The 16,799-nt window shown below is 39.1% G+C and overlaps 1 protein-coding gene across 3 annotated transcripts; it reads right to left on the bottom strand.

Moving 5' to 3' along the window:
• Positions 1-2,962: 2,962 nt before the first annotated feature.
• Positions 2,963-14,900, bottom strand: knstrn (kinetochore localized astrin (SPAG5) binding protein). 3 transcript variants are annotated; one of them, XM_012969522.3, is made up of 9 exons: positions 14,881-14,900; positions 12,514-12,653; positions 10,162-10,291; positions 8,942-8,986; positions 8,256-8,355; positions 7,108-7,222; positions 6,453-6,514; positions 5,046-5,120; positions 2,963-3,782 (listed from the first exon to the last, which is right to left on the bottom strand). In XM_012969522.3, the coding sequence occupies exons 2-9, from the start codon at positions 12,581-12,583 to the stop codon at positions 3,651-3,653; spliced, it is 729 nt and encodes a 242-aa protein (XP_012824976.1). In that variant the 5' UTR covers positions 12,584-12,653; positions 14,881-14,900; the 3' UTR covers positions 2,963-3,650. The 3 variants fall into 3 exon arrangements, with proteins under 3 accessions (XP_012824976.1, XP_012824973.1, XP_017952403.1); XM_012969519.3 differs by lacking the exon at positions 14,881-14,900 and adding an exon at positions 14,369-14,453; XM_018096914.2 differs by lacking the exon at positions 14,881-14,900 and adding an exon at positions 14,188-14,370.
• Between the last annotated feature and the right edge of the window lie 1,899 nt (positions 14,901-16,799).

Genomic DNA, 16,799 nt, shown 5'->3' with positions numbered 1-16,799 from the left:
GAATACTAAATGTATTACTAGCAGTGTTTATTACTTCTTTCTCTACCTCATGACTTTTAACTTCGACCCGCTTCCATGCTTTATTCCCCATGTATATTGTGGGTGGCATTTGCACGTAGCACCTAACAAGAAGGTATTAGTAATGGCTGTAGGGCTGTCAGGTCAGATAGAACAGGTAATCTCAGCTCCCATCTGCTTCTCATCAGTAGGAAAAGTGCTGTCTGGAATGGGCAGTTGGGCTAGTGCTGCTAGGTGTGTGTCTGCAACTTAGAAGTTGTAGCCATAGACAATGTTTCCAAAAACGCCCATGCCACCCATGCCTGTGCCAGTGACTTTAATACTGGGGCACCTGTCACTATGCCCAGTGTGGGACTGGGGTACCAAGGGCCTAGGCAGATTCTTCCTGAGTAACTGCCCCTGCCTGCTGTATATATTTATCCCCACTCCAGATCTGTATTTTTCCTGACCCTGTTACAAAGTCCACAAAACTTCCTATCTTTGGCACATTCTTGTTCATGATTTGGCCTGGAAAACATACACATTTAACACTGACTACATATTCAGAGCAGATTTTAAAACAAAAATATGAGTGCATTTTTCAGCCAATATCCCTCCCATATGAGCAGGGACAGGCAGAGGCCATTTAAGTCACTAGAACAGGAAGTTTTTTCTTTGCTGGGAAATGGCAGCCCAACGTGGCATACCTAAATAGAGAGAATGACCACCACCACCACTGTTGATAACATGATGATTAGAAGTGAAAGTTATGTTCAAATGTACAGAACTTCATGGACAGCAATTGTAAATTGAGTACCCAAAATAAAAGCAATGCACACCTACGGTTGTTTTGTGAAGCAACGACAATCGGTATTGTGCACTCCCCACACTCACACATTACCGTAAAAGCACAGTCTAATGGGGATTATTGCCCATTGTGGCCTATACCCTGATGTTTAAAAGTCTAAAAACATACAAAATTTACCAAACAATACCAGATCAAGGATTAACAGCTTGAGGCTAGCATAGGGAGCACCAGTGAAGAGCATGTCTGAGTTAGGGAACTTGTAAATACGGTCTGCAAGTGGGTATGCAAACTGTGCAGCCATCACTCCAGAAAAAAGTAGTGGAGCATCTGAGATAAGAATTGATCATATCATTGCATACATAAAGCTACAGTGCTCCTGAGAGAAGCAGCACTAGCACAGACAGGATTACAAGTCCTTAAAGCAATACTAACATGGGAAAACATGATTTTTCAAAACCCATCAGTTAATAGAGCTTCTCAAGCAGAATCCTGCATTGAATCTGTTTTTCAATAACACAATTTTTTGTTTTTATATTTAATTTTGAAATTTCACACAGGGATAGCCATATTCTTCATTTCCCAGGGTACCACAGCCATGTGACCTGGGCTCTGATAAACTTCAGTCAAACTGCTGTGCTGCAAGTTGGAGTGATATCACCCCCCTCCCAGCAGCCGATCAGCAGAACAATGGGAAGAAAACAAGATAGCAGCTCCCAGTAGGTATCAGAATAGCACTCAATTGTAAGAAATCCAAGTCCGGCTTGGGACTCCTCCAGTTACATGGGGGTAGGAGAAACAATAGGTTACCTGAAAGCAGTTCTAATGTGTAGCGCTGGCTGCTTCTGAAAGCTCAGACTCAGGCACAATGCACTCAGATGGCGGCTACACACCAATATTACAACTAAAATACATTTGTTGGTTCAAGAATAAAATGTTAAATAATAGAGAATTATTTGCCAAGTAAACAGAGTAATTTAGAAATAAAAAGTATACCATAAAAATCATGGCAGTATCCCTTTAAATGTTGAGTGGCATTTATAGAGCATAGTGATGCTGGTTGCCATACCTCTAGCACCCACAGGCCCGGATTTGTGGCGAGGCCACAAAGGCCCGGGCCTAGGGCGGCACATACACAGGGGCGGCATGCCGCCCCGCCGCAAGCAAATTTTAACATTTTGCTCCCATACGGAGCAATGGGGACATCTCCCCACCGCTCCAGATGGGAGTTCTAAGCTAGGCGCTTGCGCATTAGCGGTGGGGAGGGGGTGTTCGCGCATGCACAAGGTAGGCGCATGCACATTCGCGGTTTCGCGGCGGGGGGGGGGCACCGAATGGGGGCGGCCTTGGGGCGCCCCAAGTAGAAATCCGGCCCTGAGCACCCAATAGATTCTCTACCAACTGCATGCACCATACCATTTTATTGGATATAATGGGGGTAATTTATAATCACTGGACAAATTTGTGCCTGGGCAGTACCTATATACCCATAGCAAACGATTAGTGATTTTTGTAGCATTTTTTAGCCCACTGCAGTTACAACAATGAAAGCAACATTTGACTGGTTGTGCTTGGTTACTCTCAATCGTGTTTGCTGTGCGCAGCCAAAGGAATAAAAGAGGTATAACGTAATAACGTCCCCTATTTTATTTAGTTGTGAAGAGTATACAACGGTTAATAAAACTGCGTATAAATTACTCCAAGTGTTTCTTCTCATCCCACTGTGCCCTTGATTTTATTTAATGATCAGGCAAAGGATTATTTCCCAGACTACCATTCAGAGTGTAATGATGTCCTTCCAGAGACCTGGAGAACACATGAACTCTAGAAAGAGTGATGCAGAATAGCAGCCTTTGGCTTCAGTATCCACCTTGCATTCTAGTTTTTTTTTTAACCACACAAACACATTTAATTGCACCACCAGAGATGATACATAGGTAAAGTTTAGTTAGAAGGCAAACCCCAATGACATGTATTAGGCCACACTGCTAAGAAACCATGACATGTCTAAGTTTATAGGTTTTGTGCAGCAGGAGAGTGCATTCTGTGTAACCCTTTATCATTCAGGTCTGTGCACATTTTTGTGGATAACTGCTTAAGATCATGGCTGTAGAATATCCCTGTTAGTGCAGTCCGAATCCAACACTTATTAACAAATTATAAAAGTTGAAAACTGTTAATATTTATTCAAAAATAAACAAGGGAATATTTACAGGCTACAAAGAAGTTTCCAGAGTGTGTGCACAGTCCTTGCCTTTCTCTGTGATTTCCAGTCACCAAAATCAGTGGTATCAGACATTTACTGATCCTTGTAAACTAGTAACACCTTCCTTCCTGAATTTACCTAAGTTGTATATTAATAAAGCAGCTCCGATTTCCCTTCTGATTATAGTGCTGGTCATATTCTAGAAATCATTTCAGCCCATGCTTTCCTATCAATTTAAAAGCATGTTGGTTTTAAATTGCTGCTTATCATCATATTCTTATTGTATGTAATGGGCTGACACCGACTGTCCAACACACAGTGCTGAAGTGTTTGCCATAATCAGCCATTGATATTCTACAGTGTGTGCAGCATGAACACACTCACACTTTCTCTCTATATTATAATAATCAGATACATCAAACAGAACAATGGCTGGGAAGTGTGCTGAACTGTCAGAACTGTATGTGTAATGATGTTTGCTCTCAAGTGCACAATGTGCACAAACTAGCTTTAGTTATATTTAACGTTCCCAGTACCAGAGGTGGGTATTCCTGCAAGGAGTTCTCATAGCATAGAAGAGAGTATGTACAGCCAGGTAGTATTTTGTTTTATCTGAAGACAGGAGCACTGAGTTGTTGCTCTTCACACATCCAGCTGCTTCTCTGCCTGAAGTAAGCACTCCCGGAACTGTTCAAGTTCTCTCTCAAACGCTTGCTGGTCCTCCACAAACTGATTTCTTCCTTTATCTGCTTCTTTCCATTTTGATATAACAGTCTGAAAGCAGAGATATATAAACTGTTTATGAATGGGAAATACATAGAATATGTACGCCACCACCTTATGTTTCGTCCCTATTGTGTTTTAGTAAAGTCTGCTAATAAATTATAAGCAAAACGAATTGTCATCTATGTAAATAACTATCTAGCTGGTAAGATGTGCAGAATATATCAAACAGTAACAATGGCAGGCCTAATACATATAACACTTCCTTTCTAACTGTTTAGGGCCTTTTTAGGTTATCCCAATATTTTAATAAAGCCTCTTTGCCACCAGCTTTTAAAAAGTAATTTCTGTGTCCTCAGACCTGTAATTCACCAGCTGCAATCTTCAAACTGTAATCTGCAAGTGCTTATAACAACTTAAATGGTCCATACAAAATAAAAAAATATCTGACATAGTAATTGGCTCAGAGGCAATTCAAAATTTTAGAACTGTAATATTGCAGGATCACTAGCACTGTAGCAATATAGAGGAAATTCTGCAAATGCCAGTTTAATGAATAAAGTTTTCTTCAAGGACCTTAAATCCAAAAAGGTAACTTTGTATACATTTAATTGACATATGAGAGAAAAGCTTAAGGTGAGTAGTCTGGTTGCTATAGTAAAATATCTCAGTGAGATCGGTAACTTGTGTGAATAATCTCTTCATTAAAGGGGCGGTTCACCTTGAAGTTAACTTTTAGGATGTTTTAGAATAACCTACTCCTAGCAAATTTGCAATTGGTCTTCATTATTTATTCCTTACAGTTATGGAGTTATTTACTTTTCTAGCTGCCACTTTCCAGCTTTCAAACTGACCCCAGAAGGTGAAAACTATTCCTCTGTAAGGCTACAATTTTATTGTTACTTATCTGGCTATTCAACCCATGAGCTATACTTATTCCAGTCTTTTATTCAAACTACTGCCTAGTTGCTAGCGAAAATAAGACCCTAGCAGACATACCAAACTGGAAAGGTGATGAACAGAAAGCTACGTAACTGAAAAACCATAAATAAAATAAATGATGACCAATTGCAAACTTTCTCAAAATATCAGTCTACTTCATACTAAATGTTAATTTTATGGTGAACAACCCATTTAAAATGAATTCTATAGAATTGTAAATATGGATGAGGGTTAATTACTGGCCAGTTGCAATGTCATTGCAGAGTAAGTTATGCAAATCTGTAAATGACCACTAGTGTTTTAGTCATGTCAGAAAATGTGAGATCACTGGTACCTTCTTGTACAGACAGATTGCATCTTGTATATAAATACCTGCATAAGGGTTCTTTGCTCACTGGCTGCTTGGCTGAAATTCTGCAGTTCATTTAAAAGATTTTCTGTGAAGTGCTGCAGAAAAATGAAACAGAACATCAGCTCATTGCAGATGAAAGTTTCTCCATGAATTAAAAGGAAATAATAATTAGTGGATTATGTAGGATTGCCCCTCTCCATACCAGCTATTCTTTGCACACAGCTTTGCAAGTTGCCAGGCAACCTAGAAATGTAAAATCTATAGTGCATTCACAGACTATGTGCCACTTCTGCAGATTCTAGCATTGGCAGTATGCAAAGGCTTATGGAGGCTATATACAGTATATATACACACACACACACATATATTGTTTATGTAAACGGCCATATGCCATCTTCTGTAGCATGCCAACTGGTCATGCATGGCAAACTTTAATCTACTTAAATAATACAGAATGTAAGGTTTTCCTTAATAACTTTAAAGGCAAATAAATGTCCCCTTCCCATGCTGCCGATGCCCTAGCAAGAGTGCCACCGAGCCTGCATCTCACTGATGCTTGAGAATTCAGCCAAATAAAATCGAGTTGCTGCTTATATTGTACACTGCTTCATAGCAGAATGCAGGCGTTTAAAATAAACAGATGAAGAATAAAAGATAACTTCAATAACTAATAGGTTTCCAAACAAAACACTTTTTGATCAATGGGCATTTTTTCAGGACTTTAGATTCCCTTTAAGAGGAGACTGTGGCAGCATCAACTGTGCCCATAGCAGTACAGACAAGTACTGCTATTGGTGCGCTAAGAAAGCTGCTAATGGTACAGCTCTGAGAGTATGGGCGTAGCAGTACCTGTCACTGCTTCTATCACTTTAAGCTAGAAGTGCATTGCACAGTTTGGTCAAAAGAAAATTCAGGAACCTAAAACTAAAAAATATAGTCTTACAATGGTGCAGTCTATATTGTACTGAATCTAAGCAAATTTTGAGATGCACTACCCATTTAAAGATAGTAATGTATAGCTTGATGTATAAAAATCACAGCCGGACGATCACACTACTAAGACCTACTTGTACAGTGGGAATAACATTTTCCAAAAACACACAAAGAAAATAGGAAAAAAAAAAAAAAAAAAAAATGAAAGGAAAACTATATCTCTATAATGAATACTTAGCCAACAGATATAGTGTATATCATACCAAGTCACTATTAAAAGAATCTTCCCAAACAGATATATTTTTTGGTATATTCTAGTATATTTTTATGAAAATGGTTTATTTAGATGAAGCAGGGTTTTATATATGAATTGCTTTACGTGGTATATTTTTATAGAGACCTTCATTGTTCAGGCGTATAATTTTCCTTTAATTAATGCTTAATGAATCACATCAAGTTATTTTTCTGTTTGTATTATTTCTAGGTCATCTCACCTTTGTCTCTGATCTTAACTTGCTGGTTTCTTCAGCACACGCCAAGATTTCTTCCCCTGAAACTATGAAAGGGAAATAGGAGCCATTTGTAACTGACATAGGACAGCAATGTTGAAGTGTGAGCTCATTTTATGATTTTTTATATGCACTAACACAATCAGGTTTTTTAACACCACCAGATTAAGACAATCCTGCCAATAGGGCACAAGGCATTTACCATGTGCATAACATGTACATCATAAACACCACAAACCAATGACACCCACACTCCGTTATGTTTGTGAATGCAGCTGCATACATTCATATATTTTTAAAAACGTATACACATAAATATAAAACTACCCAACACACAAAATAGATCACTATAGTGTAAATGATTTGCAGTTAGCTGTTTAAAAAAAAAGAGTGGAAACTAATATTTTAGCTAGTTTTTTTTGCACAAAGAAAACAGTTTGGAGGAACTGGCGTAGGGCTAAAAATAGAGGCTAATGACTCTCCTCCCAAAATTACTCCTGGTCTAGGTAGAGCTAGTCCTTTGCCATCTTTACCAAATAGGCACTAATATTTTTAAAACAGAACCATGTAAAATCAATGCGTGCCTGTTATATTATTTTATATGAAAACATATATATGAATAATTCAGGTAGCTCCTTACCTGGATCAATATTTCTGTTTTCAAGAATAATCATATTTTTTTCTAACCGCCGGTTCAACTCCTTGAGCTCATTTTCCAGCACCACTTGGCGTTCATTCATTTCTTTAATAGTAACCTATGAACAGTTACAATGTTAACAGATTTACATGGAATGATGATTTTTACAATTTGAGATATACAATATCATAAGAGACTCCAACCTATGCGAATATTACAGCAAACCACCTGGTTGGCCATACCCCTAAATGCCCTATATGTGAAAAAACAAAACAGATCACAGAAGGAATTTTTCCTGTCTATACACATCACACACATCCTAAAAAAAGAAAATATTGAGATTCAAACATATTTCTGAAAACTGCATTAATGCTGACTAAACTTTGGTAAATCACATTACACATTAGTGTAGTAATTAGCTAAATGTTAGGTAATTAGGCAACAGTGGTGGGCATTTGCTCATTTAAAAGGCCCTACAGGGATTGGATCCGATTTCCAAAAACCCTTTATCCAGAAAGCTCTGAATTACAGTAAGGCTATCACCTAGAGACTTAATTTTAATCAAATTAAAAAATGATTTATTTTTCCTCTGTAATAAAAAAGTACATTGTAATTGATCCAAAATAAGATACAATAAATCCTTATTGAAGGCAAAACAATCATATTGGGCTTATTTGATGTTTAAATGATTTTTTAGTAGACAAAGTATCGAGATCTAAATTACACAAAGATCCCTTATTCAGAAACCCCCAGGTCCCGATCATGTCCCATACCTGTATATGACAATGTGAAAATAAATGTTTTTCTTTTCTGACAGAAGGTGGCAGTGTTCAGAATTACACTAGCGATAGTTGCCTATGGGAAGCAGGTGTTGAGACTGCTGTAATTCACCCTTAGCGAACAGCTACAAAAATGTCTGTGTGCTATAAGATATAGTCACAGTCAGTTCTCTTTAGTGCTACAGTATTATGTGGGGAACAAAAAAGAAAGCCGAGGTGTCTTTTATAATTCAAGTTGCATCTGATCAAATGAACATAAGAAAAGGGAATAAATCCTTCCTTCAAAAGGAATACTTTTTTTTTTTTTTAATATACACTTTAATGCCGAGTATATTATTACAAACGTATTATATGAAATTAATTTTATCTGACCTGTGCGTTAGTCAGGTTTGTATGCAAGCTGACATTAGCTGCCTCCAAAAGCTGGTTCCGGTCTCGCAGTTCTGCTTCCATCCTGTACCGAGTAGTGACACTGCAGAGAAAAGCTACCCGTCAGCCTGATATAGCACACTGCCAATTACTGTATCCCTAAATGGAATATATTGTCAGATTGCTAACATATTTCTAATTTTTCAACAAATACTAATGTAAAAAATACGAAGTAGTCCTAATGGCTTTGAAAAAGACATAGCCACCCTTTTAGCTTATAGCAATATATTATACATATTCTGCATCACATATTAACAAACATGAGTAAATGAGCCACACTATCCCAATGGGTAAACTATATTAAAAAAAACAAAAACGATGAAGCAGCTTATTTGGTAATGTTTCAAATCTGGGTTAAAAAAAAAAAAACCTCAATAATAAAGCAGCTTATCTAGTAATGTGTCAAATCTGCCCCACGAAAGTGATGGACAATATGTAATATTTCAGGGACCTATTATATAACCCTTGAATTCTCAAACAAACAAATTTTATGCTGTTCATAGTACAAAATGTACAAATAAACACACAAAAGAAAATATGCTCAAAGGGATTAACACTTCTACATAAGCACAAGTGACCAACATTATTTAATATCCACTTAAACTACAATAAAATGAAATGCACCTTACCCGCGGGTTGGAGCAGAAGGTTTCTTAGATGCAATGGGTTTTTTTCTGTAAGAAGAAAATTAAAGGTTTTTTTGTCTGTAGACATTCTCTGTGCTATAGCAATTTCTAGACCAGTGCTTTCCAAACAGAGAGGTGTGCAGCTGAGGGTGGGGACGCCATAACAACCCATCCAGCAGAAAGGTGAGGAACAGAAAGCAAACAGCTGAAACCAGGAATGTGCCCACAGTAATTTCTTTTAATTCTGCATGAAGACAGTTGGCGATTAAAGAACGCAGCTAGAAAATGAATTCCCCACCCTGAAAGAGGATTCATAGGAAGAATGCACCCAATAATAAAATTGTGGTCCCCTAACACTACAAGATTAATTTAGCACAATCTGCTCTATGTTACGTCTGATCCATTTGACCTACATGACCAGGGGATGTCCACAAAAAAAATCTGGGAGAACTGGACAGACGCTGTTTCATGAACAAATGGTTTATTGCATGTATTGTTTAATATATGGGTCAATTTGCATACAGGATTAAATCAACATACAGGATGTAAGGCCTTAGTGTAAACACTGTGCATTATTTTAAGTTATTAATACTATTGCTTATTATGCTGTACAAGTCACTAATGTATCTGTGATGATGCCCACCTAAACCCTTAAAATCCCTTTTCCCCTTGTTATGTGTTCTTTGAAACCTAAATAAAATGTGTTTAAAAAAAAAAAAAAAAAAAAAAAAAAAAAAAGAAAGCAGCTAGAAGCACAAAAATGCCATGCCAGATCAGTCAAGGAAAAAAAAAAAAAAAAAAGACCTTGACACACCTTATCTTAATACAAATGTATCAGAAATGTGACAATTGCAATTATAGCCATCCTACCAAGACTGCAGAACCACAGTTCCATATGGCATACTATGTGCAGAAGTGCACATAAATAAAGTGAGACAATGAAGGGCAATCACTGTTGTGGAGCTGCTGACATTTCAGTGGAGCCCTGCCGGTACATTACACATGGGTATAAGCACTAACAAAATGACGTATCTTCTTATAATAATTATGTATGAAGCACTTTAGATAACAGTGATTCTAACGTGGCTTGAATTCACACAAAGAGGGTCTTTGGCTGAAAATTTAAAAACCTTTTGACCTAAGGTAAAGCAAGTTTATCTGTATTATTAAAAGGAACTTTTGCAGGATTGTTTGTTATCACACAGCAGAAATGTCAGACTCACCCATTACCACCAGCTTTGAACACACTGAGGTCAGGCACACTGGTTGAGAATACAATGTTTGGATCCTTGCTGTAGAGAGGCAGAGTGGGTTTTGGAGGACATGGCTTTTTGGCACATGGTACATTTTGGTCTGCAAAAAAGGAAAAAAAAAAAAAAGTAGAGCAAATGTTGTAGTGGCGTCAGTTGTTCAAAATTAATAGACTTCTCTGTATTTTTTTAGTTAAATATAAAAATAGACCGCCATTTTAAATGACAACAGTGATGTCATGACTACAAAGTTACACATTTTAATACATTCATTTACTTAATTTCTCATCAACAATTATTGGTAAACCAATACATTTTGCAGTTCTCTTATATGTTGGCTGCTATCATCCAATGCAGTGCTGTCCATCTATTTTCCAGGTAATGGGGCTACTTTTCTGAAAACAAAACATGTTTGAAGACCAAAATCAAATTCTAATGTTTATGAGTTTATCATATCTGTGATATGCAGGTTAGCAAAAAAGGAACATCTCACACCTTTTCTGAAGTCTGCCTGCGAAAGAATACTCATGGCTGCACTGGGCAGCAGAGACAGTTGATCTGAAGTCAGCAGCTACATTGCAAGGTAAATAGCAGGCAAAATATATAAGTTTAGTGGAGACTAGGGCCATCGAAAAAGGCCACTATAGGTTTAATAAATACTATTTGTGTTGGGCATACTTTTCTGCCTATTGTTTTAACGGAGAAATAATTCTTGCACTTAGTGCAGAAGAGTGAAAATAAAATCATGTTCATTTTCCAACTTCATTGGTTCTCCAGGGCCCTTGTATGTGGTGGGAAAAAACTGTTAAATAATAGTTCCCAGTTAGACCTCCATTATAAAGGTGGCCATACACGCACCGATAATATTGTATGAAACCTCGTTTCGTACGATATTCGGTGCGTGGATGGTATGTCGGCGAGTCGACCGATATCGCAGGAAGCTGCTAATATCGGCCGACTTGCCGATCGGACCAGTTTGAAAATTTTGATCGGGCGCCATAGAAGGCGCCTGACCAAAATCTCCCTTCAGCGCTGAATCGGCAGAAGGAGGTAGAAATCCTATTGTTTCTACCTCCTTACCTGCCGATTCAGCCCTAAATGGTGTGTGGCGGATCCGACGATGTTTCGTGTGACCGATGGTCGCACGAAACATCGTCAGATCGCCACGTGTATGGTCAACTTAAGGAATTCCTCCTTATCTGTAAGCTGAAAACCCAGCAATTAATAGTGTAAGGGGAGGGGTGTAAGGGGGGCCTCATTTACATGGAATTCTTCACTAACTTTCCTAATTACCAGGAGGATAAAGGTACGAATAAATCAAAGATCATTTGGTGCTTTATAAAAAAAAAAAAAATATATACATTTTGTTAAAGGGGTCGTTCACCTTTGAGTTAACTTTTAGTATGATGTAGAGACTAATATTCTGAGACAATCTGCAATTGGTCTTTTTTTTTTAGAATTTGTAGTTTAATTATTTCAATTTTTGTTTAGCAGCTCTCCAGTTTGGAGTTTCAGCAGCTATCTGGTTGCTAGGGTCCAAATTAACTTAGCAACCAGGGAGTTGTTTGAATGAGAGACTGATATATGAATAGGAGAGGGACCTGAATACAAAAATAAGTTATAAAAAGTAACAATAAAACTGTAGCCTCACGCAACAATAGTTTTTTGGCTGCCGGGGTCAGTGTCCCCCATTTGAAACCTGCATGGAGTTAAAAGAAGGTGGCAAATAATTAAAAAACTATAACAAATAATGAAGACCAATTGAAAAGTTGCTAAGAATGGGTCTTCTATAACTTACTAAAAGTTAACTTAAAGGTGAACCACCCCTTTAAATCATAAGAATAGGCAGAACACCACAAGCCCTATTTAGTTTCTCATTCTGAACACAAATATTGTCCCTTTAACAGCAGTTTAGCGTAACACTGAGCTACTAAGGGTAGCTACTAGCTACTATGGGTGTACCTTTGCTCGTGGTGCCAAGGCAGGCAGAGTTTCTTTGTGATTTTTTTTTTTTTTTTTTAAATGTGGCTTTCTACTCTCTCTCTCTCGGCAAACACTGGGAACCATTCTGCGCAGCACTTCCGCAAAATTCTTTCCAGAACCTCTATGCACCCTTTGGCCTGTCATTCAAATATCTGCCTTGTACTATGTAAAATGAGCTCATAGCAACCAGTTAACAGCTTTTATTTTAAAAGAAGAACTACAAAACAAAAAGATCAGCTGCAACTTGCTGCAGGTCCCATAAAGAACCAAAGGAGCGGGTGCAGTAAAGTGAGGAGGCAAAGTAGTTTCCATGCAAAGCCATCTTTACAAGTGAATACCTACCACTGATATAGGGTTTTTCTGTATTAGGTACTCCTTGGGACTTGGGAACAGGAATCTTGGATTTATCCATGACTATTTGTATTGCTTCCAAACCAAAACAGGTGATTAAATAGAAGCTTGTTAATCCCAAACTAAGTCAACTGAAAGATAAAAAAATGCAATCATTAGTTTTATGCAGTTAATGTATTTACCATACAGAAGAGAAGTTTGACCCAATTATGTTAGAACAAAGAATTAGCTAATCAGCAATTTTAGGATTTACTACAGAACATACAGGGCTAAATGCAGTTAGGCTAATGTCAGAAGAGGTGTTTTCTCAGCTGGCAAAGAACAACAACATACACTAAGGGGCACATTTACGAAGCCACGAATCTGAATTGGAAAAATTCCGATTGGAAAACGAACATTTTGCGACTTTTTCGTATTTTTTGCGATTATTTTCAGCGCCTTTACGACTTTTCGGAAATTGTCAGGACTTTTTCGTTACCAATGCGATTTGCGCAAAAAAAAAACGTGAGTTTTTCATAGCCATTACGATGCGCTCGTATCTTGTCGTGACTTTTTCGTATTGAGCGCTCGTATCTTGTCGTGACTTTTTCGTATTGAGCGCTCGTAAGCGGCGGGCGAAACTTTCAGACTTAGCATGATTTTGGAAGCCTCCCATAGGGCTCAATGGCACAGTGCAGCTCCAACCCGGCCCAAGGAAAGTCTCCCATAGGGCTCAATGGCACTCTGCAGCCCCAACCTGGCTCAAGGAAAGTCTCCCATAGGGCTCAATGGCACTCTGCAGCTCCAACCTGGCCCAAGGAAAGTCTCCCATAGGGCTCAATGGCACTCTGCAGCTCCAACCTGGCTCAAGGAAAGTCTCCCATAGGGCTCAATGGCACTCTGCAGCTCCAACCCGGCCCAAGGAAAGTCTCCCATAGGGCTCAATGGCACTCTGCAGCTCCAACCCGGCCCAAGGAAAGTCTCCCATAGGGCTCAATGGCACTCTGCAGCTCCAATCTGGCCCAAGGAAAGTCACCATACTGAAGCTTGAATGAATCCGAATCTTTCGTACTCGGCGCGAAGGCTACGAAAAAGTCGCAACTTTTCGCGCAAGTAGTAACGCTACGAAAAAATCGCAACATTCGGAATGGCAACAAAAAAGTCGCACCAAATACCGATCATTACGAAAAAAACGCAATCGGACGCATTCGGCCCATTCGTGGGTAAGTAAATGTGCCCCTTAGATTGTAAGCTCTACGGGGCAGGGACCTTCTTTATACCACATGGCACTTATACATATATATATTTATTATATTTATTTATTATATCACTTGTACTCCCTGTGTGTAATTGTGTATTCTGTAAGACTGTACAGCGCTGCATACCCTTTATAAATAAAGTTATACATACAGTACATAGACAGTGCAAAGCCAGTACCGTGTCAGAAATGACAGATGCAGTTCCTGCTCACAGAACATAGTGCAGAGAAAATGCCCTGTCTGATATTATCTTAAAAATTAAAGCACTTAATAAAGTTCCACATGTTTTAAAATTTGGCAAAAAGAGCATATCCAGCACTAAAAAAGTCTCAGAAGTAGCCTACAGCTACAGCTACTCTCTACACTGGCACCTGCATGCTGAGACACACAGACACACACACACACACACAACGCAACACAAACTCACCTCAGGCAGCTTTAGGAGCAGTATTATTAGCAGTAATATGGAGAATAAGCACAGCCACTCGCCCCCAGACTCGCGTTGGAAACAAGCTGTCAGCAACAGAAGAGATGGGAAACAAATCGAGATAGAACCATTCACATAGAATCTCACACAAGCTGCAACCCGCCAGCTAATTCAAACTTACGCACGTCACTTCCGGGGGTGGGAGCTGTGTAGCTGTGTGCGGCTAGGTTTTACGCTGCCACCAATCAGAGGCAGGGCGAAAGCTTCTCTGTGGTTGGGATGGGCTGTACTGCGGCTGCGCATGCGCAAGAGGCAAATTTGCTGTCAAGCTGTGAAATTTTGATGCGGCTAGTCGCTAGTGGGATTCATGAATCATTTCCCGTTTCCAGACGTTTTCCTAACGTGGATTTTCAGCTTTTTTATTACCGTCTATGTGATTTAACATAGTAGTACACATATATTAAATACGTAGCAACCGTCTATTAATTTAATCTATAGCCCTCCAGGTGTTGAAAGGCCCGCAAGGCACCTGTCTTCCGTGTCTTCACTGAGCGCCTGACCTCGTTTTTTTTGTTTTTCTGGAAAAGTACCAGATTTTTTTTTCTTGCTATCATTCATTATTGTAAACATGCTTCTGGCAAGGACCATTAGCCCACCCCTCATTTCAAACACAGAACTGATCTATAGGCATACCTCCCAACTGTCAGCGGGACAGTCCCAATATTTATGGCACTTCCCGCTGTCCCGGATTCACTGTTTGATGTCCTGCTTCTCAGCATTGCCATTTAATTGATTGCTGTGCCTACTCTGCTCCGGGGAATAAAGCCCGCCCCCTTAACTCTTGAATCTCCCCTGCTACCTCAAGCTCACAGGTTTACCTTGATGTTTAATTGTCCTGGGAGGAGCATTTGTGACAGGCAAGGGTTAACTATTGGCATTGGCCCCGCATCCCTCTCCTGCTCAGTGGGTCAGGGGCTGAGGGTGCTCTGGCTTTTATCAGGCAGAAGAGGCTGCTGCCTTTATTTGTGTGCTGGGCAGTTTCACCTTTCCACCCCTAACATATATCTCTCACTCCTGGGAATCTCTGGCAGAGCACAGCATGCAGGGGAAGACAGAAGTATCGCTTGTTCATAAAATATAGCAGATATTTAAAAGGGGCCCTTATAAGTCTGGGAACCTTAGGCCTTGTTAATATGGCAAGAAATTCTAGTGGTACATTAATATTGTTTTGCTTTCAACTGATTAAGAATGGAAGGAAATAACAGATTTATGTACCACTGGAATTGGCCCTGTTTATAACTTTGGAAAATGCACAGAACTGTTGGCATGTCTGAAGTTGATATGCCCTTTATCAGTTTCATTTAGTAATTTTACTGGCATGTCTGGGGTTAATATGCCCTTTATCAATTTAATGTAGTCATACTGGCACCTTTGAAGTTAATATGTCCTTTATTCTTTTTATTTAGTGATTATACAGGCACATCTGGGGCATGTATAGTGGGTGTGGCATGTGAGGCGTGGTCACAAAGCAGGCGTGGCCAAAACATTTTTGCCACACTACCAGCGTCATATATTTTTGTCCCTCTTTCTCTTAATGAAATGTTGGGAGGTATGCTATAGGGAGCTCCAATAAAGGGGCCATTTCCACATATAGGATTTATTTTTAGCCCAAAGCGAAACCAGCACCGTATATTATTCATAATTGCCTACAAAATTAGGGGTTTTCCCATTTATCCTATATGTCTCCTTTAAAGGGCACCTATCACAGGAAATGTATTTTTCTCATGAGAGGTGCCAGATAAATACTGTTTTGTTCGAGTGGTATGTTGCCCACTAATGATAGGCCAATCTGTCCCGTTTTCCAAAACTGCTAAAAAATTAACATAACAGCGACTGCATTACTGCTGCAACTGCAACTTTTTTTGACGTGACTGCAACTTTTCCCTCCCTAGGTGAATTTTGGTCACAGCAAATTATTGTGGCAGTTGAAAAAATTCACCAATGGCGAAATGTGGAATTTTGCAGAGAATCCATGCCCACAGCAGGAAGGAGCCCCAGGTGAAGTGGACCATTTTGGGACTCAAAAAATACAAATATTGAGGAGAGTCCCAGCTCTTTCATTATACAAATGCACGAGATGTCCCATACATACATGTGGCTGCTTCCGGTGAGGGTGGCATAACACTCATTAGGGGCCAAAATAGTATTTTGTTTCCCACTGATGATGGTGGTGGGGTTGAAAAATTTTCCTATAATAAGTGCCCTTTAAGATAAAATGTACATATGTCATAAAACCATCTTAATACTTATTGTGGTTGTTGGACAAGGAAAGGTTAGAATACATTGGGGTGCTGAAAAGAAGTAATGGGGTCACATGGAGGCAACTAATAATACTCCTCTCAATTCTAAACTGCATTCTAAATTCCCTAATCTGTCTGTATGTGGGAAGAAACCAGAGTACTTGGAAAAAAGCCACAGGGAGAACATACAAACTCCTTGCAGATAATGCCAAAGCTAAAATAAAACTCAGGTGACTATGTATGAGCTTCACACATAGCAACATAGTAAGTTAGGCTGAAAAAGACATCCATCCATCACGTTCAACCATAATG

The sequence above is a fragment of the Xenopus tropicalis genome, chromosome 8, assembly GCF_000004195.4.
Source record: "Xenopus tropicalis strain Nigerian chromosome 8, UCB_Xtro_10.0, whole genome shotgun sequence".
Lineage (NCBI taxonomy): Eukaryota > Metazoa > Chordata > Amphibia > Anura > Pipidae > Xenopus > Xenopus tropicalis.
This window is presented reverse-complemented; position numbering and strand designations above follow the sequence as displayed.

What these genes read in the sequence shown, in the direction of transcription:
- knstrn (XM_012969522.3), bottom strand. Translation starts at nt 12,583, where the DNA reads ATGGATAAATCCAAGATTCCTGTTCCCAAGTCCCAAGGAGTACCTAAT. An exon ending in TTCAAAGCTGGTGGTAATGG is followed by an intron (nt 8,987 to 10,161) that starts GTGAGTCTGACA and finishes TTCTTCTTACAG; the next exon opens with AAAAAAACCCATTGCATCTA. An exon ending in CCTTCTGCTCCAACCCGCGG is followed by an intron (nt 8,356 to 8,941) that starts GTAAGGTGCATT and finishes TTTTCTCTGCAG; the next exon opens with TGTCACTACTCGGTACAGGA.